The sequence below is a fragment of the Scheffersomyces coipomensis genome (genome assembly GCF_036884675.1).
Source record: "Scheffersomyces coipomensis strain NRRL Y-17651 chromosome Unknown DFJ63scaffold_1, whole genome shotgun sequence".
Classification (NCBI taxonomy): Eukaryota; Fungi; Ascomycota; class Pichiomycetes; order Serinales; family Debaryomycetaceae; genus Scheffersomyces; species Scheffersomyces coipomensis.
The window spans coordinates 921,673-945,453 of NW_027042892.1; the positions used below are offsets into that span (position 1 = coordinate 921,673).

Here is a 23,781-nt window from a genome sequence, read left to right on the forward strand (position 1 = left end):
ATTATTGGTTAAACATTAATAACTCAACGTTATGCCTTACGAAAGCAATACCACTTACTGGTTATACCGAACTTCTACGGTGATTGTAGAGATATTGAAAGGTTAATATATATTTGTCAGCTATAAATATGTAACGGTGATTCGGAGTTTGTATGCAAATTACCGTTTTCGCACTAAATCCTCCACACGTCAAAATTTGGAACCACAATTTGTACAAGGGGCAAAATGGAGGAGGTAGACGAAATTGACAAATTTATATGAATTTGGTGATACTTCTTTCAATTGGTATAAATAGTTATCATCATCATCATCATCCTTTGTTCTGTAATTAGTTGTAATTAAAATATACACTCAATTGCAAAACATATATGAAAAATTCCCTATTTAGACCAATTTTCAATTCATTCAGAAATTTTAGTAGTACTAGTTTCAAAGCCATGTCAGATACTTATTTAGTCACCGGTGGTACCGGTTACGTTGGTGGATTCACTGTTTTACAATTGTTAGAAGAAGGTAAAACTGTTAGAACTACTATTAGAAACTTAGCCAAAGAAGCACAATTCCGTAAATCAATCTATTCATCAAGTGATAAATTAACTAAAGAAATTGTGGATTCAAAATTAACTGTTATTGAAGCTGATTTATTAAAGGATGCCAATTGGACTGAAGCTATCAAAGATGTTACTTATGTCTTACATGTTGCATCACCTTTCCCTCCAAGTCAACCTGAAGATCCAGAAACTTTAATCAAGCCTGCTAAAGAAGGTACTTTAAGAATCTTAGAATTAGCTGCAAAGACTCCATCTGTCAAACATGTTGTTGTCACTTCTTCCTTTGCCGCTATTAGATTTGGATATCCAGCTGATAGAACTGAAACTTTCACCGAAAAGGATTGGACTATTGTTGACAAATCTGATAGTTATTATGTTAAATCAAAGGCAATTGCTGAAAAATCTGCTTGGGATTATGTTAAAGAGCATAAAGTTCATTATGGTTTATCAGTGATTAACCCAGCTTTAATTATTGGTCCTTCATTGAAATATCAAGTTACTAATTCAACCTCAATTAATAAAATCAAGACTTTAATTGATGGTACATTAAAGGAAACTGGAGCTGCCAAACAATATTTGAGTTTAGTTGATGTTAGAGACATTGCCAAATTACATATTGAAGCTTTGACCAATCCAAAAGCCAATGGCGAAAGATTCTTAGCTCATAGTGGTCCTAGTATTTCATTATATGAAGCTGGTCAAGTGTTAGCTAAATCTGATAAGATAAGTGCTGAATTAAAAGCAAACATTCCAACTAAAGAATTAGAAGGTACTGCTAAACCAATTCCATCAAGTGTTGAAAAAGCCAAAGCTGCTTTTAATTGGACTCCAATTCCAAATGAAGTTTCTTTAGTTGCTACTGTTGAAGGAATTTTACTTCAAGAACAAGAGTAGTTCTTGCGCTATAGACTTAGTTTCTTAAATGTTTAGACTTATTATACAATTTTATCAATTATTCTTAAACGGCCATCACCGTGTAAACTTGAACAGTACGCTTGAAATTGTCCCTATTCAACTAAAGGTAACACGTTCTATATTCAAGTGGCAGCAACAACAGAAAATGGCGCTTTTTTATCAAACCTTAGTTGATAATCAGCGTTAGACAGCCCTAAACTTTAATTCAGAAAATTGTCAAACAGAGCCGTACCACCACATGTATATATGTATATAGATTAATCTCCTGAAGAAGAAGTGAACTCAGCTTGTCGTAGATTGGAAATACTAATACCACGGAACAAATCATGATTTGCAACATGGCTTACAAACGTTTTAAGGTCATGTTCACCTTAACCGGTAACGACATTGGAGCCAGTTTCCAGAAAAATCTCTAAAATACGAATGAAAATTCGACAGCTTATTACAGTAGTTAGTAAATTATAAAATTGGATTGACATGAATTGAAAACATTGTAGGTTATAAAAATATCCTAATTAAAGAACTATAGTGAAAATAACTATACATCACACATAAAGAAATAAAAAGTAAAAACAGCTCAAGCTTAAGCTAAAGCACCCATTGGATCATAATATGGTAAAACGACATAATCCTTTGATTTCCAAACTTCATAACTCTTCTTAGTAGCATATTTCTTACTAGTAACAATTTGGAAAACATATTCATTAAACCATTCATCAGTCATCATGAAATAACCCTTTTCACCAACTTCGTCACCCCAAGAGTTTTCAATCTTCCATCTGATTGGTTTACCTGTTTTTGGATCTAAATGAACCCCAGTAATAACCATAGCATGAGTCATTTGAGAAGAACCAGTCTTTAATCTATCAGCTTTTTGAATATCTAAACCAACTCCAAATGCTAATTCATAATCGTAAGCTGTAGTATCTAAAATTCCGGTAACTCTATTACCGAATTTACCTACATCTGAACCGAAAAAGATTGGTTCATTATCTTTTAACATTTTAATAGCCACCTTTTTAATATCATCAATTTCAGTATTGACATATTCAATTGGTTTACCACCAGAAATGTTATTTAATCTATCAACCGTGTATAATTTATCATAATCATTTCTTGGATCATGAATTAAGGAGAAGTTTTGTTCAGCATTAAATCTAACATGATCTTTATAGAAATTTAATGGAGTAGTTTCAAATGATTTATAATTACCATCTTTATCAATAAATTCCCAAGTAAAAGGAGTGTCAGCAGTTGGAGGAGTACCTAAAGCAACAGAAATGATATTATAAATAACTGCAATCATAACGAATTTAACAAGACCAACAGCTGGTAAAGAAGCACCTTCTTTTAACATGCTTCTTAAAATTAAAGCAAATTCACGTAATTTTTCAGTTAAAATATAATTCAAAGCACTTGAACTTATAGCTTGAGCATTATCAGGGAAGAATTCTTGAGGAACTAAACCATATTTATTAACTAAATTAACAATCATATCCCATTGACCACCATCACCAACTGGACTTTGTAATAAATAATGAATCAATCTTGAATCTAATTCATCTTCAAAAGTATCAATGATATTTTCTAAAAAGAAGTAAGCCTTTTCTAATTTATCATAAAAGAATAAATAAGATTGGGAAACTTGAAATTTATCAGGCGATAAATTATAATTCTTAATAACATGAGTTCTAAACACATTTGAAGAGGCAAATATCCAGCATCTACCTGACAGTTTTTGATTATTGAAAAATGATGGAGATCCAATAGTATCAACGGTAACATTGAATAAATATTGATCTTTAACCACAGTTTCAAGATCTGATTTGGCCACAACTGATTCAATGGTGTTATGGGCTAAAGCAGATTGAGCTAATAACATTCTCTTATCAGCAGTGAAGCTTGATTGCCAATTAGAGTAAACATTATTGGAAAGAGGATTACCTGGTGGAACTTCACCTTCTTCATCTTCATCAGTGATCTTTAAACCACCTAATAAGTGAACATAATCAGCAAGTTGACTTTTGTTACCCTTATCAGCAGCAGCGTTGTAAGCGTATTTTTCGTTAAGTGATTCTTCAGAACGGGAAGAAGCAGTAGTAGTTTGACTCACAGAGTCTGATTTGGAAGGTTTGTTACCCATGTTTGATACAATTGATTCAATTGAGTCTATAGAACAAGAAGAAGAAGAAGAAGAAGAAAAAGAAGGAGGAAATCATTCGTAGAGATAAGAGATAATTTACTGCCATTTTATATCGTAAGAGGACTTCTCCCTGCCCCCCCCCCGCGTCACTCACTATCTTTTGTTCTGCCTCTGCCCCCTAGCCTAGCACTCACTAATTGTGATTCCCCCTTTCGCATTTATTCCCCTTTACAACCATCCACAATTTGTTTCTTTTCGTAGCCACTTCTCCCTTTGGCTTTAAATATAACTGATAAGGTTGTACTATAAACTTTTGCTTTTACTGAATTAGGGATAATGAATGGATGATCTAATATTATTTACGTCTATTATACATATGATTTATAAGCTATTTTATTTACTTCGATTACTTACTTACTTTCTATCACTTCCTCTGTTATTTGGGGTGGCAACTTCAGTTTGCATTTGTTTTCTTTCAGCTTTAAATTTGGTAGATCTATCTCTTAATCTTGGTTTCTTAACTTTACCAGTTTTAAGTCCCTTGATACCAACTATAGGTTGACCCTTGGAGGCTCTATGACCTTCAATGATTTGTCTCTTGGCTTGACCAATGGTGGATTTATCAGCTTTACCTAAGATGGATTTACCTCTACCTAATTTAACTTTTTGTTGTTCAGTTAAATTAACATTATTATTAGAAAATCTTGATTTACTTGATGCATAAGATTTCTTAACATTATCAATATGATTTGGTGATAAAGTTGAAGGCTTAACTTTGGAATTAGCTCTTGATATACGTAATTTTCTACCTAATTTTTTCTTTTTAGAATCGGAATTGGTAGAATCTTGATAATTTTCAATTGGTTTATCATGTAATAATAATGCTTTATTAACAGATAAGGTATCATTGAATTGAACTAAGGCAAACCCTTTACCAACATTAGTCTTAGAATCACGAATAACTCTAACTGATTCAACATCATTATTCAATTTAGAATTAAAATATCTCCATAAAGTTTCTTCCTTTTCTTCAAAATCTAAATTACCCACAAATATAGTTCTTTTATTATCTTTTGGTGAAGGATGAGCAATATGATCAACTCGAAGATGGAAATGTTCAAATATAGTACCATTGAATCTAGTAACAGCTTTTAATGATGATGGTTTTTCTTTATATACAATATAAGCATTCAAAGTATCTCTTGATTTATGTAAATTCCTTTTAGCAATAGCAATCTTTCTTGGTAAATTTTCTTCAAATGCAATAGATCTATATCTTACAGAATCAATTTTACCAACTTCTGAGAATAATTGTTTTAATTTTTTAGCAATTGGTTTTGAATTAATAACATTTGCAGTTAAATTACCTACAAAGATAGTTCTTTCAGCTTTTTCTAATTCAGTTTCTTTTAAATCAATGGTTTTGGCAGCCCTACCTTTAGTTTCTTTGGTTGAAGTTTCTTCAGTTGAATCATTATCATCATCACTTCCACTATTATCTTCTTCTTCATCTTCTTTATCTTCTTTTTCTTCCTTTTCTTCTGACTTAGGTTCGTCTTCTTTTAATAATTTTGCATAATATTGATGTTCTAAATCATCATGAGCATCCTTCTTTTTCTTACTTTTTTTGGCAACTGGTTCTTCTATTTCTTCCTCTTCATCTTCATCATCGTTTTCTTCATCGTCATCAACTTCTTCATCATCATCATCTTCTTCTATTGGTTCTCTTTGTGGGATCTCAATCACAGTTCTATCACTCTTTAATTGATTTCTTGACACCGGACCATCACTTGACTTCTTAAATAAAGAGTCAACAGCCAGATCATAACTGTCTCCTTTATTACCCCCGAATAAAGAACTAAAACTAGACATCCTGGTTGTTTCTATCCCTTCAGATCAAATTAGTTGAAAAATCTTTTACTATAAACTATATAGAGATGAGCTCTAAAAAAAAATTGTGTTACGCCCTGTTTGTTAGTACCTGCATATAACCACAAAGGATGTGGGTTCTTTAAATTCTCAAAATTTCTGGCTACTTTCATTGTCTCCATTTTTGTTGATGGAAAGTTTATCTAAATATCTATTTTTTGAAAACTATATCATTAAGACGAGGTTAAGTGATTTGAAAAGATAATTAGACGTTTTAGTTCTCAAAGGAAGACTTGTTGACTTGTTTTAAGTGTATGATATAATTTTTTTTTTCAATTCTTAGCCTTAATTATTACTTAATATTTCCTATATTTCCCTTATCCTATTTCACATTTGTTTTGATTAAAATATATCAGAAAGCTTATAAGTGATTGTTTTATAAGTTATATTCATCTATTCCATCAAATAATTCCCATAATCTTTATCCAACTGTATCACATATTATAAAAAAAATGATGGTGTCTGAAACGGCGGATTCAGCCATTTCTACGTCATTACCTATATCGGATAAAACCACCCATCCCACGGAATCTACTTCGGATGATATAACACAATCAACACCTGTAAAAAGTGAGTTGCATAGCATCGACAGCAATGGCAAACAACAGGAGAATGAAGAAGATGATGTTGAAGGAGAAGATATCGACATAGAGGAAGATCATGACCACGAGCATGATCATAATGATGATGATTCTCTTTCAAATCCAAACATTACTATCAATAAAGAATCACCTTTGAGTGATGTAAGTGACATAACAGCAAATTCTCCTGTGTTTACCTTGGGTAGAAATGACGAGGAACAAGAAGATGTCAATATTAAAGAGGAAGAAGAAGAAGAAGATGATCACGACGAATCACGCGTCCAAGAATCACAAGTATTACCATCAAAATCAAACAAATCATCCAAAGAAGACGACGATAGTTCTGAATTAAGTGAGCTTGGAGAAGATGACTCTGAAGCAGAAACCGATCAAATGGACTTCTTAGAGGATAATACTTCAAGTTCCGATATCATAGCCAATAATGAAATCGATGAAAATAATAATGTCAATGGAGGAGTTAATGGAGAACGTACTAAATTCAGCTCTGATTTAGAAGCTTTGTCGAAGTATACTAAAGCATTTAATGATATTGGTTATGATGATGAAGTTGATAATGAAATTAATGGTGATAATGATAATAAACTTGAAGATTCAGTTCCAAAAATACAGATTGATGAATTAATTTCCGAGAAAAGAAGTATCGGAAGTGAACAGAATGGTCAATTGAGAAAGAAAAGAAGACGTGATACTACTGATATTGACGTTGATGAAAAAGATGCCGATGACGAAGGAGACGAAGATGATAACGACGTGGAAATACAAGAAGAAGAGGAAGTTGAAGAAGAAATCAAGAATGAATCTGAAGATGTTAAAGTCGAGGAAGAAGAGGTAGTCGAAAAAGATGAAGAAGAATCCTTAAAACAAAGTGCTAAAGAGGACATAGAAAAAGAAGAAATAGAACATGATGAGGAAGAAGTCGAAAATCAAGCTGAAGATGAGGAAATTGAAACTAACGGTGTCGATAAGGATCTTGAAGAAGCCGAAGTAAAAGAAGAGGAAAAAGTTCCCGAACAAGAAGGAGAAGATGAAGAAGAGGAAGAAAAAGAAGAGGAAAAAGAGGGAGAAGAAGAACCCAATGACAACAAAGATGATGATGATAAAGAAGAGGACGATGAAGAAGCTGAACATGAAAAAGATGAAGAAGAAGAAATCAATGATGCTCTTTTAAATGAACAACGTAAATTAGCCATTGATGAATTGATAGCGATTGAAGCATCATTTGCTGAATTAAGAGATAAATTATATCAGGATAAATTGAATGTCTTAGAACGCGAGAAACAATTATGCTACGATGGTTCTCACCCTGAATTATCTAAGATTTATTATAAAGTGAATGGCTTTTATCAAGATAGTTTAAGATTAGCCAATTCAAACTTGTCTTATAAATTAAAATGCATCGATAAAGAAACTATTGCTACAAGAACCTCAATTCATCAAGATTATTTAAAGAATCTTATGGACACCAAGAATAATATGATAAGTGAGACAACATCATTATGGTATAAGATCAATAAAGAAAGACAACAAATAGATCAACTGGTTCCTGATTTCAATTATTCCGCCATTCCTCTGATCCTGGGTGTTATAGCTAATGGTACTATAGATGAACCATATGCTAATGGAACTATTGTTGCTGGTTCCAATCCTTCTGCTCCACAAATTACCAATTCTACATCATACGATTATAATAATAATGTTAATGGATCTTCAGAGACTATAACATTGTCGAAGAAGGCAATCAAACATCATACTCTTATAGAGTTAGTCGAACACCGTAATAGTATAAACGGTCAATTGGGTATATTGAATGGATTGGTTGAATTCCATGGATTCCCATCTGCTATTAATTCTTCCATATCAGATAATATAGAGTCTTCTGGTACTGAAGAATTATTATTAAGAAAAGCTACTTCAGAAGAAATTAACGAAGATCTTAAAGCTATGGGAATACCGATATAATCCATCTATCCCACTTCCATTCCTCCACATGACAACTCTTATAATAAATCACTTTCAATATTCTATAAACTAGCTGTATTAATATATATAAAAAATAATGTTTCCTGTTTGATCTAAATCAAATTTTGTAAATTTCGCACGACCACTTAATTTTTGACTGTCAGATTCGTTTGACAAAACAACAAAAGTTAATACGTGTGTGATAATGGCAAAGACGACGGCTAATCGAAATACCATTCAAACTATATATATAATTATCATCAATTGATCAATCAATGGTGGAGGTATCGTTAACAGTGGGTAAATTGGATGCCTCATTGGCATTATTATTAACCAAAGATCATCATTTGATTGAATTTCCAACTATATTATTACCAAGTGGAGTTAAAGCAGGATCAATTGTAAAACTTAAATGTGATCAAGATTTTGAAAGCGAACAAGAAGAATCAAAGAGATTTGCTGCTATTCAAGATGAGATTTTAACTACTTTTGGAACTCAATTACCTAAACCTCCAGTGTTAAAGATTAAAAATGTAACTCAAACTTCTTGTGTTCTTGAATGGGATGCTTTAGATTTAGGTACCGCTAGTTTAAAGAATTTAATCTTATTTAAAGATGGTAAGAAATTAGGTGCTATTCCTCAAGCATTATCCAACAAGACTACTAAATTATCAGGTTTACCAATTGATAAAGCATTTGAATTTCAATTAAGATTAGATACAACATCAGGTATTTATAAATCTAATACAATTGAAGTCACCACTCATAAAATGACAGATTTATCAGGTATTTCAATTTGTCTTGGTGATATTTCTCCAAATCAACAATTTACAACTCAAGATATTGAAGATACATTAAAGAATATTGGTGCTAATCCAATTCATGATAAAGTTAGAGTTGATACAACTCATTTCTTATGTACTAAAGAAAACAAACAAAATCCAGAATATATTAAAGCAAGTGAAATGAATATTCCAATTGTTAGACCAGAATGGTTAAAAGCTTGTGAAAGAGAAAGAAGAATTGTCGGAGTAAGAGATTTCTATGTTAAAGATTGTGTGTTACCTGATATTTTTGCAAAGAATTATTGGGGCAAACAACCAGCTGCTCCACCAGCGGAAGTTGTTCCAGAAGCTGATGCTGAAATCACACCCGAAGATGTATCAACTCCAGTTATACCATCTACAGCAACTTTGGCTGTGGATGACCAAGTTCCAGAAATAAGAATAGAACCAAGCACACCTCAACAAATCGCAGAAGAACCAGAAGCACAAGTATCACAAGAAGCTGTAGATGAAGTAAATGAAATTGAACCAGAAGTTGAAACGCCAGCGGAGGGCGAAGCTCCTGAAGAAGTAGAAGTACCAAAGATTGAAGTTGAAGATGTGAAAGAAGAAGAGCCAGTTGAATCAAGTGTACTCGTTAAAGAATCTGAAGCTTCTGGAGTACCAGATGCTGAAGATGAAGTTATTCCACCACCAGTTCCTGAAAAAGAGGTCAAGGTAGCAGAAGTCGAACCAGAATCTACTGAATCGGAAGCACCACCGGTACCTGAAAAGGAAGATGCACCAGTAGCTGAGCCTGTCGTTGAAGTAGAAAAAGAAGAAGAATCTGCTGCAGAACCAGTTAAGGAAGAAGAAATATCAACTGAAGCTCCAGAGAAACCAGTGGAGGAAGTACCAGAAGTGCCAGAAGCAGATCTTGGAGAAAAGGGAGAAGAGGAGGAAGAAGGAGAAGGAGAAGATGGTGATGAAGCAGAAGAAGCTACACCTGAACCTGAAGGTTCAACAACCACCGGTAATACTGCTAAGAAATCAAAAAAGAAGAAGAATAAGAAGAAGGGTAAAAAGTAGATTTAATTTATAATAAATAAATAGAATTCTTACAAAAATGTACATTTATAATTTATTAAGTAAAAAGTGTATATATTATATGAATGCCGATACTATATTCTATGTAATCTTTCTCAAGATTAATGAGTTATCATGGGAGGAGTGGCCAATAAGTTTAAAATGAAAGAAATGGTGTGTAATAATAGCTTGTGAAATATCGTAAATAGTTAAAAGAAGTGAATTTGAATAAGATGAATATAAAAACGAGGGGGAGATAAAGTTGAACCCAGTGACCACAGAATAAGAGTAATAAACTTACTCACCGAATAATCTTCTGACTTTCTTTAAGATTGAATCCTTTGAAGGATCATATGGATGATCTTTAGATGGGATTTCTAAAATGGCAGGGAATGCATTGGTATAACTATCGACTTTGAATCTTATTAAATCAGCTAAATGTTGATTAATCAACAATATAGCTATATCATCTCTGGTTGAAGTGAATCTATCGAATGCTTCTTCAATTTGTTCCACGGTAGTCTTTTCTGGAATAACAGTTAAGAAATTAGTTTCTTTACCAACTTCAGTTGATACTTGACCTACACCAGCTAATAATAATCCAGTGACGGAATCTTCATCAGCAATGGTTGCAATTAATGAACGCTTGGTCATAGACTCAGTGTGGGAACTCATTCTGAAATGATGTTAATCTGGAGTCAATTGATCAATTGGAATAGCTTAATTCTAATACAATCTATCAATTCATCAACTCTTCCTTTTTTGTCGCTCATGGTTGATAATCTCTAATTTTAATTTATAACAAATAAAATCGATCACGTGAAAAACGAAAAATTTCAAAAAGAAGGACTACCAAATTGGAAAACGTTAATATCAACAGATCTATAGACATTATAATCCCCAAGTAATTGCATATATTTTTAAGAACAAGTCATGTTTCGGAGTGTCATATCTCACCAGAGAACCATTAGTGTTTTGGGAGCTCCCAGACTTTTCCATACTGGTACTAGAATATTCGCTGGACATTCAAAATGGGCTAATATCAAACACGACAAAGCTAAAAATGATGCCAAAAGATCTAGAGAAGCTTATGCAATGGCTCAAAAGATAGAAAGTGCTGCTAGAATGGGTGGTGTGGATGGTAATGCTTCTTTAGAAACGTTGATTGAAAAGGCTAAGAAGCTTAATGTCACTAAGAAAATCATAGATAATGCTATTAAAAGAGGAACTGGTGAAGTTTCAATAGATGGACCGGCGTTATCTGATGTTCAATATGAATTTGTGGGTCCAGGTGGTGTGGCTATGATTATAACTGCTACAACTGATAATAAAGCCCGTACCGTTATGTTAGTGAAGAATGCTATGGGTAAATTCAATGCCTCATTAAGTCCATGTTTATATTTATTTCAAAAGAAAGGGGAAGTTATATTTGAACCATTGACTCCAGATGAAAGTCTTGATGATATATTTGAAGTGGCCATTGATATTGGTGCTGAAGATGTGGGAGAGTATAATGATGTGGAAGAAGAATATGATAATGTTAAATTATATAGAATCATATCTGATCCAACTGATGTTTTCAGTATATCGAATCAATTAAAGGAAAGAGGGTATAAATTGAAAGATGCATCTACAAAATATATTGCTGATATTGATAATGAAGTACCATTTCCAGAAGAGTTTGCTAAAGGATTCAATAGAGCTCTTACTGAGTTAGATCTTGTTAATGAAGTGACAGATTACTTTACCAACATTAAAGAAGAAGAGTAAAACTTAAATAGCTTAAAATATTCTTGTACATAGATAAAAATCTACAATATTTTTAATCATAGTAAGATTAATAAATGTAATAATCGTTAATTCACAAATTGAACTATAAAAAGGGAAACTTGTTGAATCCATCTCTTAACTAAAGACAATCTTTAATAGTGAAAAGGGGTTTTTTGTTGTTGTTTTTTGTTGTTTTTAAAAAAAAAGATTTAAATTGGGTTGTAATATAAAAAACTGAATAATTTGAAAGTGTTGATATTAAACTTAACCATTCTTTATTAACGGCATCATTCATTCATTCTGTCTTGCGATGGAGTGATTGGATTTGATCATAAGGTGGAAAGTTGGTAAAAAGGTGAGTTTGATTATAGACTTAAAAAATGCAATGCTAAAAATAAAGGATGGATAGATGAGTAAACAAGTGAATGGAGGGTTGAGATAAAAGATGAATGGAATATAAAAGGAAAGGGTAAATCACATAAGAACTTTACTGTTGATTGGTTTTGAATTATGGAATTGATGAATGGTTATTTGTTATTTGTTATTTTTTGAATATGTCTGGGGTAAATATCATTGGATCATTAACTTTCAAGAGTTTATTTCTTTTCAGCATCATTTAAAACGTCATCTAATTTAGATAAATCTGGATTCTTCCAGATTCTTAATTGTCTGTCGTATGCAAAATGTCTATAAGTAAAGAAACAAGCTGAACCACATGCGACAGCGACAGCAGCGAATAATGGGTACATTTCAACTGGAATTTGAGGACCAGTATTGGCCTTTTTGGCAGCATTTAATAAAACTCTGGTAGCTCTCATTGTGTATGATTAGTATCTATCCTCAATTGATATGATAAAGTGAATGACAAAGAAGTATAATCAAGAAGTAAAAAGTGGGATTTCAGTTTTTTTAAAACAACAAAAAAAAAAAATCGTATCATTAAAAGCTCTCACCATCTCACTGTTTAAACACTCACTGTAACTCTCTCACTATAGGGAAAATCTCTATACTAATTTGAATGGAAAAGTACACGACCAATTCTCACTACTAAATAATTTAAACTTGATCTGGTTGGTTAAGAGATGAAAAGTCACGTGAATATCTCTAAAATTAAAACTTTAGGGTAGTAATATGTGTTTATATACAATTAGAAGTAGAATAAAGTCTATATAGAAGAAGTGAATGGATATCTAACAGGTAGTTGAAGATAGAAATTAGTCTAGATTGAGTTTTTTGTTGTGGTCAGCTTGTTAAAATGTATAAATGCAAATTATGGTTTTATTAGATCTCTTCTTACCATCGATGAATAACATCCTTTAATGTATCATAACATAACCAACTAACAGCCATGGATGGAACAATCTTATATAGATTAGCTGTCAATCCTCTATATGCTCCAAAGAATCCTTCATGTTTAAACATATGAATTAATGCTTGAGTAACTGAACTATATTGAAATCCCAATTCCCCTCCAGCCATACTAGCCACTTGGAATCGTTTCCGTAATACATCAAGAGGATAAATCAATACCCCTCCTACGAAACTTGAAAATGCTCCTGCCGACAATTTCCACATTGGATTGGAAAAATCAAAGGGTGAATTATCCATATATTCTCGACATTTCTCATATAAGGCAAAGTTAATCGCCACATATGGGGCAACTCCTAATGTAGTTGGAGTTATTCCCTTATAAAGTCCAAGCACACCACCTTCATTTTTAATCACTTCTTTACAGGTCAGAAGTACCGTAGGTGGTTTAGTTAATTTGGCTCTATCAAGTTTAGATAATGATGCAGTTTGAATTGTTATTCTAGCTCGAATCAAATCTAAGGGATATGTAACTGCTACTGAAACTATCCCTGCAAGTGATCCTCCCATCAATCGTTCATAAACATTAAGATTATGTTTATTATGAGGTCGTTGATCTAACATGATTTCTTTACATTTTTCAAACACAGCAAATTGAACAGCACTATAAGGGAAGATCCTTATACAATTCAAAAGATTCCCTCTAAATAATCCTCTCCAACCTTCTTCTCGATACATTTTGAAAATAGTGGGGAACATTCCTTGATATGCATGATTTGATCCAGGTCCTTGGACTTGTAATAGAATCTTTGCTCTTTCAAACGGCGACACAACCGTACGTGATACTGCTCCAGCAACACCACCAGCTATGAATGAAGCATTCGATTCATGTTTGATGAATGTCTTGATATCATGATATAATCCTGAATCTGTAATTGTGGTGGATCCACTCATCCCTATTTTTCTTTATATATCTCGGCTAATACTAATTTAACTCAATTGCCAAGATGTATTCAAATCCTTCACGTATGGAATATTATATATGAGATATCATAGAAAGCCTGAAGCTTCTATCAAGAATAAATGGTATGAATCAATTTAACAATATATGTCAAAATAGTTTAATTTTTAATAAATTGTGAAATTTTTTTTATCAAGACTTCTATCGCTCGCTTCCGTAATCGCTGCAAAAAAAATAAATATTTGACCTATACCAATACATTAAATTTACTTTTTATTAATTTTTAATATACACTTAAACATAATCATCATCAATGGTGACAACATTAAGAATGGGATTAGCATCACTACTGAAGAATGTATCAGTATTCCAAAGAAGCATTCTGGATAAAACTCCTGCATAAGTTTGAATACTATATTCTCGATGATCAATTAATTCTTCTCCATAAAAACTAAGAATTGCCCAATTATGAATTTGAGCAAATTGTTTATCAATTTTCAATTTGCATCCAGTTTGCTTCATTAATTCAACAAAATCTTCAATATCTTCAGTTATGGCTTCTTCACTTCCGTAACTAATATAAATACCATACTTTGGTAAGGCTAATTTCCATGTTTCTAAATCCCTACATTGGCCGGGACTAATATATTCGTTTGACTCTTGTTCGAGAATTGTAGGAGTTGCAAATACTTGTGACCAATTAGAAAGGGAATTTTCACATAAATAATCATCATCATTATCTTTGATATTAGAATATTTACCAACATTGGTAACAGGAGATATTAATATTGAATATGATGGTTTTCTTAAACTATTCAAACTTTGAATTTGTTCTTGTTGCTTTTCTTGAGTATTATACATATTTAGAGATCTTATATGATTTATCAAATAGGGTGAAGGTTTGGAAATATTCAAAAGTAATGAAAGGGCTAAAGTTGCTCCAGTAGAATCTCCCATAACTATTATATGACACTTATCATCAGCCAAACCACTAAGATATTGATAACAATTCAAAAGATGTGACATTTGAGCAGGATAACTTTCAAGTCCATCACCTGAAAATTGAGGGTACCAATAAAGCAGGATTAGTAAATCCTTGTTGTAATAAATTAATTAAAAATATGGATAAATATTCTGAATACATATAAGCAGATCCTTTACCAAATCCAACTCCTCCATGAACATATAAGATTAGAATATCATGCTTTGAGGCTTGTACTCGACTTTGAGAATAAAAGAAAAGACCCTTAATATCCTTTCTACCTATTTCAAGATCTTGAAGATCATGAAATCTAATATCTCCTAAACCTTCTCCTAACTCTCTAATATATCTAAATTTGTTTAAGATTCTGAAAATTTGATCCTCAAAGAATATCTTACCAATTTCATCATGTTGTAAATATTTATAAAAGTACTTTAACATCTCAACTATAAGGTATTCAAAATCAGTTGCTCTCTGAGAGTACACTGAATGATAAGGATAAGGTAATAAGAATCGATTGCACAAGTAAAAGTATGGGATTTGCCAGAACAAGAAGTAACCATGTAGGATCAGGAATTGCAACAAAGCATTGAATCCAAAATCTTTTAATATAATATAAGCTGAAATCAAGAGATAAATTATCAAATCTTGATCTTCAAACGCCTGCATTGTTTGAATTGATCGATTGATTGATCCTGATTGATTCTTATAAGGATGATGTTGATGAATTCAAAGGATTCTAAACACTATTTGACAGTGCTGCCAAACTTATTTGAATTTCTGAAACTTTTTAAAACTTGTTTACGCGCCAGTTGCAAAAAAATGCTAAAAGTTTGTTAAATTAATTTTGTTTCGTTTATTTTTAATACAGAAAAATGCAAACATTAAATAATACTATATATTTTAATATTTTGATAAAACCTTTTCAATTGCTTCGACTAAGAGATCAGCATGTTTTTCTTCAAATACTAAAGTTGGTCTTAATCTGACTGAATTTTCAGCACAACCACCAATATTAACACCAACTGTTTTCATGTCAGCTAAGAACTTGTTTCTAGCAGTAGCATCATCTAATGACCAAGCAATAAAAGTAGCTCTATTTTTACCTCTTAAATCTTGGAGGTATTTTGGATATTTTTGTTGTAATGCTTCTAACTTAGTGAATAAGTAAGTACCGACTTTTTGAGCTAAAGCTGGTAAATCATGTTTAAGAACTTCATGACCAATGGCACCAGCTAAGATAATTCTAGCTGGATCACCACACCAAGTGTTGAATTGACGATATGGTTGGTTTGGAACGATTTCTGGATCATGGAAATAGTAACCAGCAGATTGGAATTTCTTTGAGAAAGTAACAATATCTGGAAGTGGAGAAAGTTCAAAATGTTCATGTGCCCATAATTTACCAGTAGCACCAACCCCAGTTTGGACTTCATCAACAATCAAAAGAGCCCCATATTTTAAAGTAATATCTCTTAAACCTTGGAAAAATTCTTTAGAACCATGATTATCACCACCTTCAGATTGAATTGGTTCTACTAAAAGTCCAGCAATTGGAACCTTCCAAGTTTGGAATAATTTATCAACAATTTCTAAACATCTTTTATCTTCTTCTTTGTTTTCAGCTTCATGTTTATCTAATGGATATTTATAACTTGGGTATTCAGCTTTTGGCCAGTTAAATGATGGTAAATCTAATTTATGAATTGGTTTGGAACTAGTAGTAGTACCAGAAGCAAATAATCTACCATGGAAAGCACGTTCAAAAGATAAAATAGCCAAATCTGGAGAACCTGGCGATTGACCCTTCATAACGGAAACATTTTCTTCTTCAGAAAATGGATTGGCATAACCTCTCTTTTTAGATTGATACCAGAAAAAAGTTGCTTTAAATGCTAATTCATTAGCATCAGCACCTGATAAACCTGACCAAACTTTATCTTGACCCTTTGGAGCAATTTTTAAGATTTCAGCAATGATTTCTTCAGTATCTTTACCTGGGAAATTACCAATAGCTGGTCTATCAACAATAGCTCTAATCATTTTATCAGATTTAGCAGCTTCAATTAAAGCTGGGTTATTGTAACCCAATGGAATAGAAGCAATTTGAGCATAGACATCTAAGTAAGTGTTACCATCAACATCAACAAGATAATTACCAATTGATTTTTCATAATCAGCCACGAAATAAGCGGTTCTTGAATCAAATACCGTACCTAAAGATTTAATAGCAACTTTTGATTTTTCACCAGGAAATTCAGTAGTTTTAACAGTTGGAGCAGTAGGCTCAGTTGGAAAATAAGTAGCAGATACAGACATGACCAATTACTTAAAGAACTTAAAGAAAGAAGAAATCAAGAAAGATGTTAAACTTTTCTTGAAATTGAATTTATGGATTCTTCTGCCCAGAATATATACTCAGTGAAATATTTCAAATAAAAAGAATCATCTAATTTAGTATGCGCTCGCGCATTGCCTATTTAGGCCATCCGCTGAATCACTCTTCGACACGGTCAAGGTTGACAGAATGAGGTTAGTGTAACGGCATCAGTCGCCTTAAAGTAGGGGATGCCATAGCCATTCGCTGATTTAAGAAAATCATCGTATTTGTGTATACTCTCTTTCATGATTTGCAGACACATTTGATCGCGTTTATTCTATTTCAGAATCAAATAATGATGTTATCCTTTAGTTAGCCACGGATAGTGTAGTCCTTGAAATTATCCTTCCATTGCCGACTATCTATATATTTCTATGATTATTAGTTTGAAATCATAAAAGATGACGATATCCAAATCATTCAATCGTCTACATCAACCTGGAATGACGTACAACTTCTATAGAGACGCTAAAAGATTTTAAATCACAGAAAAGTCACGTGACCAATTATCTTTATTAATATTATGCTATATTGTTTATCTAAACCTTCAATCTGATTATATTATTGGATAGATATATTCTCTCGAATGATACTGCGTTTGTTAAAACAATGGTTAAACACCAATTAAACTCCATTAGATGATCAGTTATACCGTTTTACATAGTTAATTTTCTAAATCGCATTTTGTTTGTGTGCAGCAGAGAAATAAAAAAAAATATAAACAAACAAGATGAGATTTTAATTTGTATGTAAAAGTATCAAAAACTTATCATAACAAGCTATAAAACAACATATCAATCATGTCTTCGGAGAGCAATCCTGAAGAGGAAAGAACAAATGAGTTGGTCAACCAATTAGAAACTGGTGAATCAAGTAATATACTGGAAACAGCAGATAAAACAACAGAAGATAATAATGACATAGAAGTTATACAGATAATATCAAATAATACAGAAAGCAATTCAGACACCGTAACATCGGTAAAGGAGGAACAAATAGATCCAAGCTTAACTGAATCAAGCAAAAGGCTGATCGAAGATGAAGGGGATGAAGCCAATAAAAGAGCAAGAACAGAAGAATCTACAAATATAACCACAGAAGGTGTAAACAAAGAAGGAGATTCAACTGAAACATCTAAAACTAATGAAGAATCAAACACGGCCAAAGAGAATGGTGATGCTATTCAAGAAAATCCAGCCGATGATTCAGCATCTACGGAAGCAAACAAATCACAAGACCAATCAATACAGATAAATGAAAAGGAGGATTTAGCCATGATAGCGAATGAATTGGAAAATGCAACTGAATCAAACAAAGATAAAGAAGCAGACAAGGAATCTGAAGAAGTTAAATCTTCTGAAGAAACAGTATTACATGATGGGATTCAAGTACCAGCCAACTCCGAATTATTAAATACCAGTACTGCATTAGCAGCATATAAAGCATTATCAAGTCAATTACCACCATTAGCCATATTAGCCAATGCTCAAATGGCAGCATTACCACTTCCTATTGTTGCTGCTGATTATTTACCACCCAGAATTCAATTATTAGTCAATACGTTACCAACATTAGACAATTTAGCAACCCAATTATTAAGAGTGATTGCTCTTGGACCATATCAAAAAATCATTGATTTAGCATCAAATCCAGAAACTCCAGCTGGTGCCACATTTAGAGATTTAACCTCTCTTTTTGAATTCACCAAGAGATTATATTCTGAAGAAGATCCATTTTTAACTGTGGAACATTTGGCACCTGGTATGTGGAAAGAAGGTGATAAAACTCCAAGTATGTTTAGAAATAGAGAACAAAGTATTGAATCTACATTAAGAAAAGTTAATTTGGCTACATTCTTATCAGCAACTTTGGGTACGATTGAAATTGGTTTCTTCTACTTGAATGAATCATTTTTGGATGTATTCTGTCCTGCTAATAATTTAGAACCAAATAATGCATTATCAAATATGGGTTCAAATAGTATGAGTTTACAAAGTGGGATTAATACTGCTATAGGTGAAAAAGTAGGTAAATTATTAAAACCTCAAGCTGAATTATACTTGGATTTGAAAACTCAAGCCTATATATCCGCTATTGACGCTAGAGAAAGATCAAGAGAAGAAATATTGGAAGATATTTTACCGTCTAATTTGGATGTAATCTTATTATCCCGAAGAGCCATTAAAGTCCTTTCACCCATTGAAGCTGATTTTATAGAAAGATGTAGATCAAGAAAGGATATTTTATTATCTTATGATACTGATAGAAATTTAAGTGAAGAATATGATTGGTTTACATTCTTAAAGGTGTTATTTGATTATGTGGCTAAGAATATGGGGTTCTTGATTTGGGGTAAGAAGGGAAGACCGACCAAGGGAAGAAGTCTTAATGATGGCGAAACCACTCCTCATAGTCAAGAATTATTAAGTGGCAGTACCACAGAACCTATTGGGAATACTACTCCCTCTGACGAAAATGTTCTCATCAGTCGTCCTTCTACGACTACCAATGTTGATATCAATGCTAATTCAGAAATGAAATCTAAGGATATTAATGATATAATGAATGCATTATTACCATCAGAAATAGCAGAACAACAAATCCATTTAAGAATCAATCCAAATCCGTCTAACAAGACCCAAGCAAGAAGACCATGGACAAGAGAAGAAGAAAAAGCATTAAGACATGCCTTAGAATTAAAAGGTCCACAATGGTCTACTATTTTAGAATTATTTGGTAATGGTGGTAAAATATCAGAAGCATTAAAGAATAGATCTCAAGTTCAATTAAAGGATAAAGCCAGAAATTGGAAGATGTTTTTCTTAAAGAGTGGATTACCAGTTCCAGCCTATTTACAAAGAGTAACTGGTGAACTTGAAAGAGATGATAAATTAAAGGGTAATAAGAGAGGTAATAAGAATAAGAAAACTGCTGCTGCTCCAGTTCCAAGTGTTCAACAACATCAATCTTCACAATCACAACCTCCATCACAATCACCACCTGTACCACCTACTATAGCACAATCTACAAGTCCATAAACTGTTTGATACTCTACTTATATATGTAATAATGAAAACCAAGACAATTTAAAAGTTGGAACAAAGATGTAATTGTAACTGCATAAAATGACAATCACCTCTCGTAAATTTATTTTTTGGGATGATTTTGTGAGAGAAATGATTTTTAACATGGCACTTCCTAATTAGGCAACCCATGTCATTAGTTTTAGAATATGTAAGATTTGTTTCAGATGTATGAAAGACCCTTACTCCAAACTAAATCTTTGTTTTAGATAGATCTACATCTAGCCTTTCACAATTTCTTTTTTTTGGATTTATTTTATTTTATATGATTCACGTTTTTTAAGCTGACTCTTGTGGGTATAATTTTTATTTTTTAATACATGTTTCGAAACAAATGTAGAAGTAATATTTTCTATCCTTCCACAGAGATATTGCTTGGCCATCCCTGTAACCAACTTTAATTGTATAATTGTATATTTGTATTTTCATTCTTCTCTTGTCGTAATCTTATTATTTCTTTGCTTTGTTAGTTTAGATTATAAGATCATTTTTCTATTCCACGAAGAGTATCATCGAAACATTGATAAGAGTGTTATTATTACCAAATAAAGGTAAACGGCAAACTAGTTACATCTAATTTTGAAAACTACCGAGGATTGTTTCATATTTGTTATAAAGAATATATATAATCATGTCAACTCAAATACAAACCAATAACGACGATATTCAGAGAAAAATAGCTTCAGCCAGACAAGAAGCTCGAACTCTTTATAATGAAGTTGAGAAAGTGAGAATAAGGACAAAAGATGCCAATTTAGTAGATTTCAGTACCAAGATAGAACCATTTCCTAAGAATTACAACAATCTAAAAATATATAATACTTTAAAAGGGCATCAAACCAAGATTGCAAAGATTAAATGGAGTTCAGATTCTACCAAAATATTATCCGCCAGTCAAGATGGATATATGATTATTTGGGATGCTATAACTGGATTTAAAAAACAAGCCATAACTCTTGAAAATCAATGGGTTTTAACATGTAGTTATTCCCCCAATCAGAAATTAGTGGCCGCTGCTGGATTGGATAATGTTTGTACGATATATAAAATCAAATCTGATGGAGGTAGAGGTCCTGGTGATAGTTCTGAGAATGGTTATCAAATGTATGGGAATTTCTATCAATCGGTTCAATCGATATTCAAAGGTCATACTGCTTATATATCCGATTGTGAGTTTATCAGTAATAATCAAATAATAACAGCCAGTGGAGATATGACATGTGCATTATGGGATATATCAAGAGGGAGTAAAGTACGGGATTTCATTGATCATTTAGGTGATGTGTTATGTCTAGATGTGTTTTCACCCTTGAAAGAAAGTAATAATCCTAATTTATTTATATCAGGTTCATCAGATGGGAATGTTAAACTTTGGGATTTAAGATCTCAATCAGCCAGTCAAAATTTCTTTGTATCGAATAGTGATGTTAATACTATAAGATTATTCCCCGATGGGAATTCATTTATAACGGGATCTGATGATGGATATATTCGATTATTTGATTTCCGATCCGATTGTGAATTGAATACTTATTCATTAGCTAATGAATTAGCCCAACAACAACGTCAAAAGCAAATACAACAACATCAACGAATCAATCAGAATGCAAAGCAACCATTATTCTCATTCCATAGAAATAATCAAGGATCTAATACACCTACTAATGAAAGATTTAGTTTACAAAGTATATACTCTAGTATTGAAAATCCAGGAGTTTATTCGATTGATTTTAGTAAGAGTGGGAGATTATTCTATGCTTGTTATTCCGAGTTAGGATGTTTGATATGGGATACATTGAAACAAGAAATCATTGGATCAGTTGGTAATGATCATGTTAATAAAATCAATCAAGTAACTGTTAGTCCTGATGGTATTGGATTAGCTACTGCATCATGGGATTCTACAGTTAAAGTTTATTCAGCATGAACAACAACAATTCCATATTAATTATTTTAAATTTTTTATTTTTAAATGAAATATAGTAATATATAAAATATATATATATAAAGTAAAATAGAATATACACGATCAAGAAAAGAAATAAGATAAAGATGAATGGATAGGATTAGACATCACCATTATGTTTCTTAACGTAATCCCATAAACTCTTTAATAAAGATTCTGGTAAAGTATATAAATCCATAGTAAATTCTGCATTATCAACGTCATTTTTTATATTCATTTCACTTGTTCTATTATCAGTTACCATCTGTACAATGACAATTAAATCATCTTCACTTAATTTAGTTAAACCATTGGCTAATTTTTCTAAATCGATATTACCTTTAATAGCATTACCATTTGAAGTTTTCAGTTTTTTTAATTTATTATTTAAATCAGAAGTTGCAGTTGTAGTAGCAGCAGGACCATTAGATGATGATTCTAATTTTCTTTTAACAGCAGGATTTGATTCATCAAATGGTAAAGTACCAGTTTCTAATAATAATTTATTTAGTTGAGGATTTTTATTTGATCCTACTGGAATAGTAACTACATGATCATTGGTATATAATTCTTGAGCAAAATTTAAATCATGATTAAATTTTCTTTCACCAGTTTTACCATTTAATCCTAATATATGGATAGAAATAGGTATATCGAATTCACCCCAACCTTGTTCTTCAACTCTGAAGGGGGATTGTTTTATAGTTCTTATAGGATTGGCAAAGGTAGGATGTAAAGTATAAGTGACTTTATCCAAGATGGTGGCAGGAACTTCCTTTCCAGTTGAATCCAACATGGCCACTTCAATTGACCATTGTCTCATAGGAAAGTTTTCCACAGGTGGAACATCCTTTAAAACGTGTTGTTCAGTCTTTATTCTAATCGTTCTTTTAACCTAGAAACAGGAATAACTTGTTAGTAACTTCAATTCAATCATAATTGGAAAAGGGGGATTTATACTTACTTCAGACATTGTTCTATTTGGCGGAGGAATGGGAGGGAAGGGAGGAAAGGTATTAAGGTGGAAATGTCTTGATGTGGGATGGTAGATGATATGTCCAATGGTATAGACCAGATATAGTACTTAGATTGATTGATTGATTGATCAATTGATCGTTTACAGTAAGCTTTTGGTGTTAATTGCAATTTTTGCTGATACATTTTTTTTCCTTCCTTTGTGGAACTTTTTGTTGTTGTGAGTTTTTTTTTCTTCGTTGTCACTGCTGGTGAGTGTAGAGAGGAGGGAGTAAGGTCGTGTCCAATGGGTCAAAATGGTGATACTTTTACTTTAACTACTACTTAACATCACGTCATGATGGCTGCAAGTTTTGTTGTACGATTTACTACTACACGTTTCATATTACTACTACGTTGACTACTCTTGTTTGAAATTAAACCTCCTG

General features: G+C 32.3%; 13 protein-coding genes across 13 annotated transcripts; 6 read left to right on the forward strand and 7 right to left on the reverse strand. All coding sequences in view use genetic code 12, as the record gives it.

Annotated features, from left to right (window-relative positions):
* Window positions 1–437: 437 nt before the first annotated feature.
* On the forward strand, window positions 438–1,445 carry DFJ63DRAFT_283036 (Coumarine and phenylpropanoid biosynthesis; the record flags this gene model as incomplete). Its single annotated transcript, XM_064904689.1, has 1 exon — window positions 438–1,445. One exon carries the CDS (start codon window positions 438–440, stop codon window positions 1,443–1,445), a length of 1,008 nt encoding a protein of 335 aa, XP_064764608.1.
* Window positions 1,446–1,747: 302 nt separating this feature from the next.
* LAP3 (bleomycin hydrolase) lies at window positions 1,748–3,816 on the reverse strand. Its single transcript, XM_064903881.1, has one exon. It carries the CDS (start codon window positions 3,607–3,609, stop codon window positions 2,050–2,052), a length of 1,560 nt encoding a protein of 519 aa, XP_064764609.1. The 5' UTR covers window positions 3,610–3,816; the 3' UTR covers window positions 1,748–2,049.
* Window positions 3,534–5,674, reverse strand: DFJ63DRAFT_316556 (uncharacterized protein). Its single transcript, XM_064906705.1, has one exon. The coding sequence runs from the start codon at window positions 5,479–5,481 to the stop codon at window positions 4,024–4,026; it is 1,458 nt and encodes a 485-aa protein (XP_064764610.1). The 5' UTR covers window positions 5,482–5,674; the 3' UTR covers window positions 3,534–4,023.
* On the forward strand, window positions 5,523–8,237 carry DFJ63DRAFT_19788 (Rpd3L histone deacetylase complex subunit). The gene is made up of 2 exons (XM_064903915.1): window positions 5,523–6,947; window positions 6,969–8,237. The coding sequence occupies exons 1-2, from the start codon at window positions 5,991–5,993 to the stop codon at window positions 8,097–8,099; spliced, it is 2,088 nt and encodes a 695-aa protein (XP_064764611.1). The 5' UTR covers window positions 5,523–5,990; the 3' UTR covers window positions 8,100–8,237.
* Window positions 8,238–8,374: 137 nt separating this feature from the next.
* CHS5 (Chs5p) lies at window positions 8,375–9,952 on the forward strand (the record flags this gene model as incomplete). The annotated part of the gene is made up of 1 exon (XM_064905593.1): window positions 8,375–9,952. One exon carries the CDS (start codon window positions 8,375–8,377, stop codon window positions 9,950–9,952), a length of 1,578 nt encoding a protein of 525 aa, XP_064764612.1.
* Window positions 9,953–9,998: 46 nt separating this feature from the next.
* On the reverse strand, window positions 9,999–10,753 carry VMA7 (H(+)-transporting V1 sector ATPase subunit F). The gene has a single exon (XM_064903867.1). The coding sequence runs from the start codon at window positions 10,622–10,624 to the stop codon at window positions 10,247–10,249; it is 378 nt and encodes a 125-aa protein (XP_064764613.1). The 5' UTR covers window positions 10,625–10,753; the 3' UTR covers window positions 9,999–10,246.
* Window positions 10,754–10,882: 129 nt separating this feature from the next.
* On the forward strand, window positions 10,883–11,719 carry DFJ63DRAFT_283256 (uncharacterized protein; the record flags this gene model as incomplete). The annotated part of the gene is made up of 1 exon (XM_064904705.1): window positions 10,883–11,719. The coding sequence occupies one exon, from the start codon at window positions 10,883–10,885 to the stop codon at window positions 11,717–11,719; it is 837 nt and encodes a 278-aa protein (XP_064764614.1).
* Window positions 11,720–13,012: 1,293 nt separating this feature from the next.
* Window positions 13,013–13,981, reverse strand: DFJ63DRAFT_310434 (uncharacterized protein; the record flags this gene model as incomplete). The annotated part of the gene is made up of 1 exon (XM_064905594.1): window positions 13,013–13,981. The coding sequence occupies one exon, from the start codon at window positions 13,979–13,981 to the stop codon at window positions 13,013–13,015; it is 969 nt and encodes a 322-aa protein (XP_064764615.1).
* Window positions 13,982–14,282: 301 nt separating this feature from the next.
* DFJ63DRAFT_310435 (uncharacterized protein) lies at window positions 14,283–15,639 on the reverse strand (the record flags this gene model as incomplete). The annotated part of the gene is made up of 2 exons (XM_064905595.1): window positions 14,283–15,043; window positions 15,150–15,639. 2 exons carry the CDS (start codon window positions 15,637–15,639, stop codon window positions 14,283–14,285), a joined length of 1,251 nt encoding a protein of 416 aa, XP_064764616.1.
* Window positions 15,640–15,799: 160 nt separating this feature from the next.
* UGA1 (4-aminobutyrate transaminase) lies at window positions 15,800–17,720 on the reverse strand. The gene has a single exon (XM_064903868.1). It carries the CDS (start codon window positions 17,287–17,289, stop codon window positions 15,874–15,876), a length of 1,416 nt encoding a protein of 471 aa, XP_064764617.1. The 5' UTR covers window positions 17,290–17,720; the 3' UTR covers window positions 15,800–15,873.
* On the forward strand, window positions 17,721–20,772 carry TBF1 (Tbf1p). The gene has a single exon (XM_064903886.1). It carries the CDS (start codon window positions 18,151–18,153, stop codon window positions 20,386–20,388), a length of 2,238 nt encoding a protein of 745 aa, XP_064764618.1. The 5' UTR covers window positions 17,721–18,150; the 3' UTR covers window positions 20,389–20,772.
* Window positions 20,727–22,505, forward strand: STE4 (G protein subunit beta). The gene has a single exon (XM_064903890.1). It carries the CDS (start codon window positions 21,065–21,067, stop codon window positions 22,358–22,360), a length of 1,296 nt encoding a protein of 431 aa, XP_064764619.1. The 5' UTR covers window positions 20,727–21,064; the 3' UTR covers window positions 22,361–22,505.
* TAF14 (TATA-binding protein-associated factor) lies at window positions 22,430–23,614 on the reverse strand. Its single transcript, XM_064903880.1, has 2 exons — window positions 23,343–23,614; window positions 22,430–23,273 (listed from the first exon to the last, which is right to left on the reverse strand). The coding sequence occupies exons 1-2, from the start codon at window positions 23,349–23,351 to the stop codon at window positions 22,500–22,502; spliced, it is 783 nt and encodes a 260-aa protein (XP_064764620.1). The 5' UTR covers window positions 23,352–23,614; the 3' UTR covers window positions 22,430–22,499.
* Window positions 23,615–23,781: the final 167 nt, after the last annotated feature.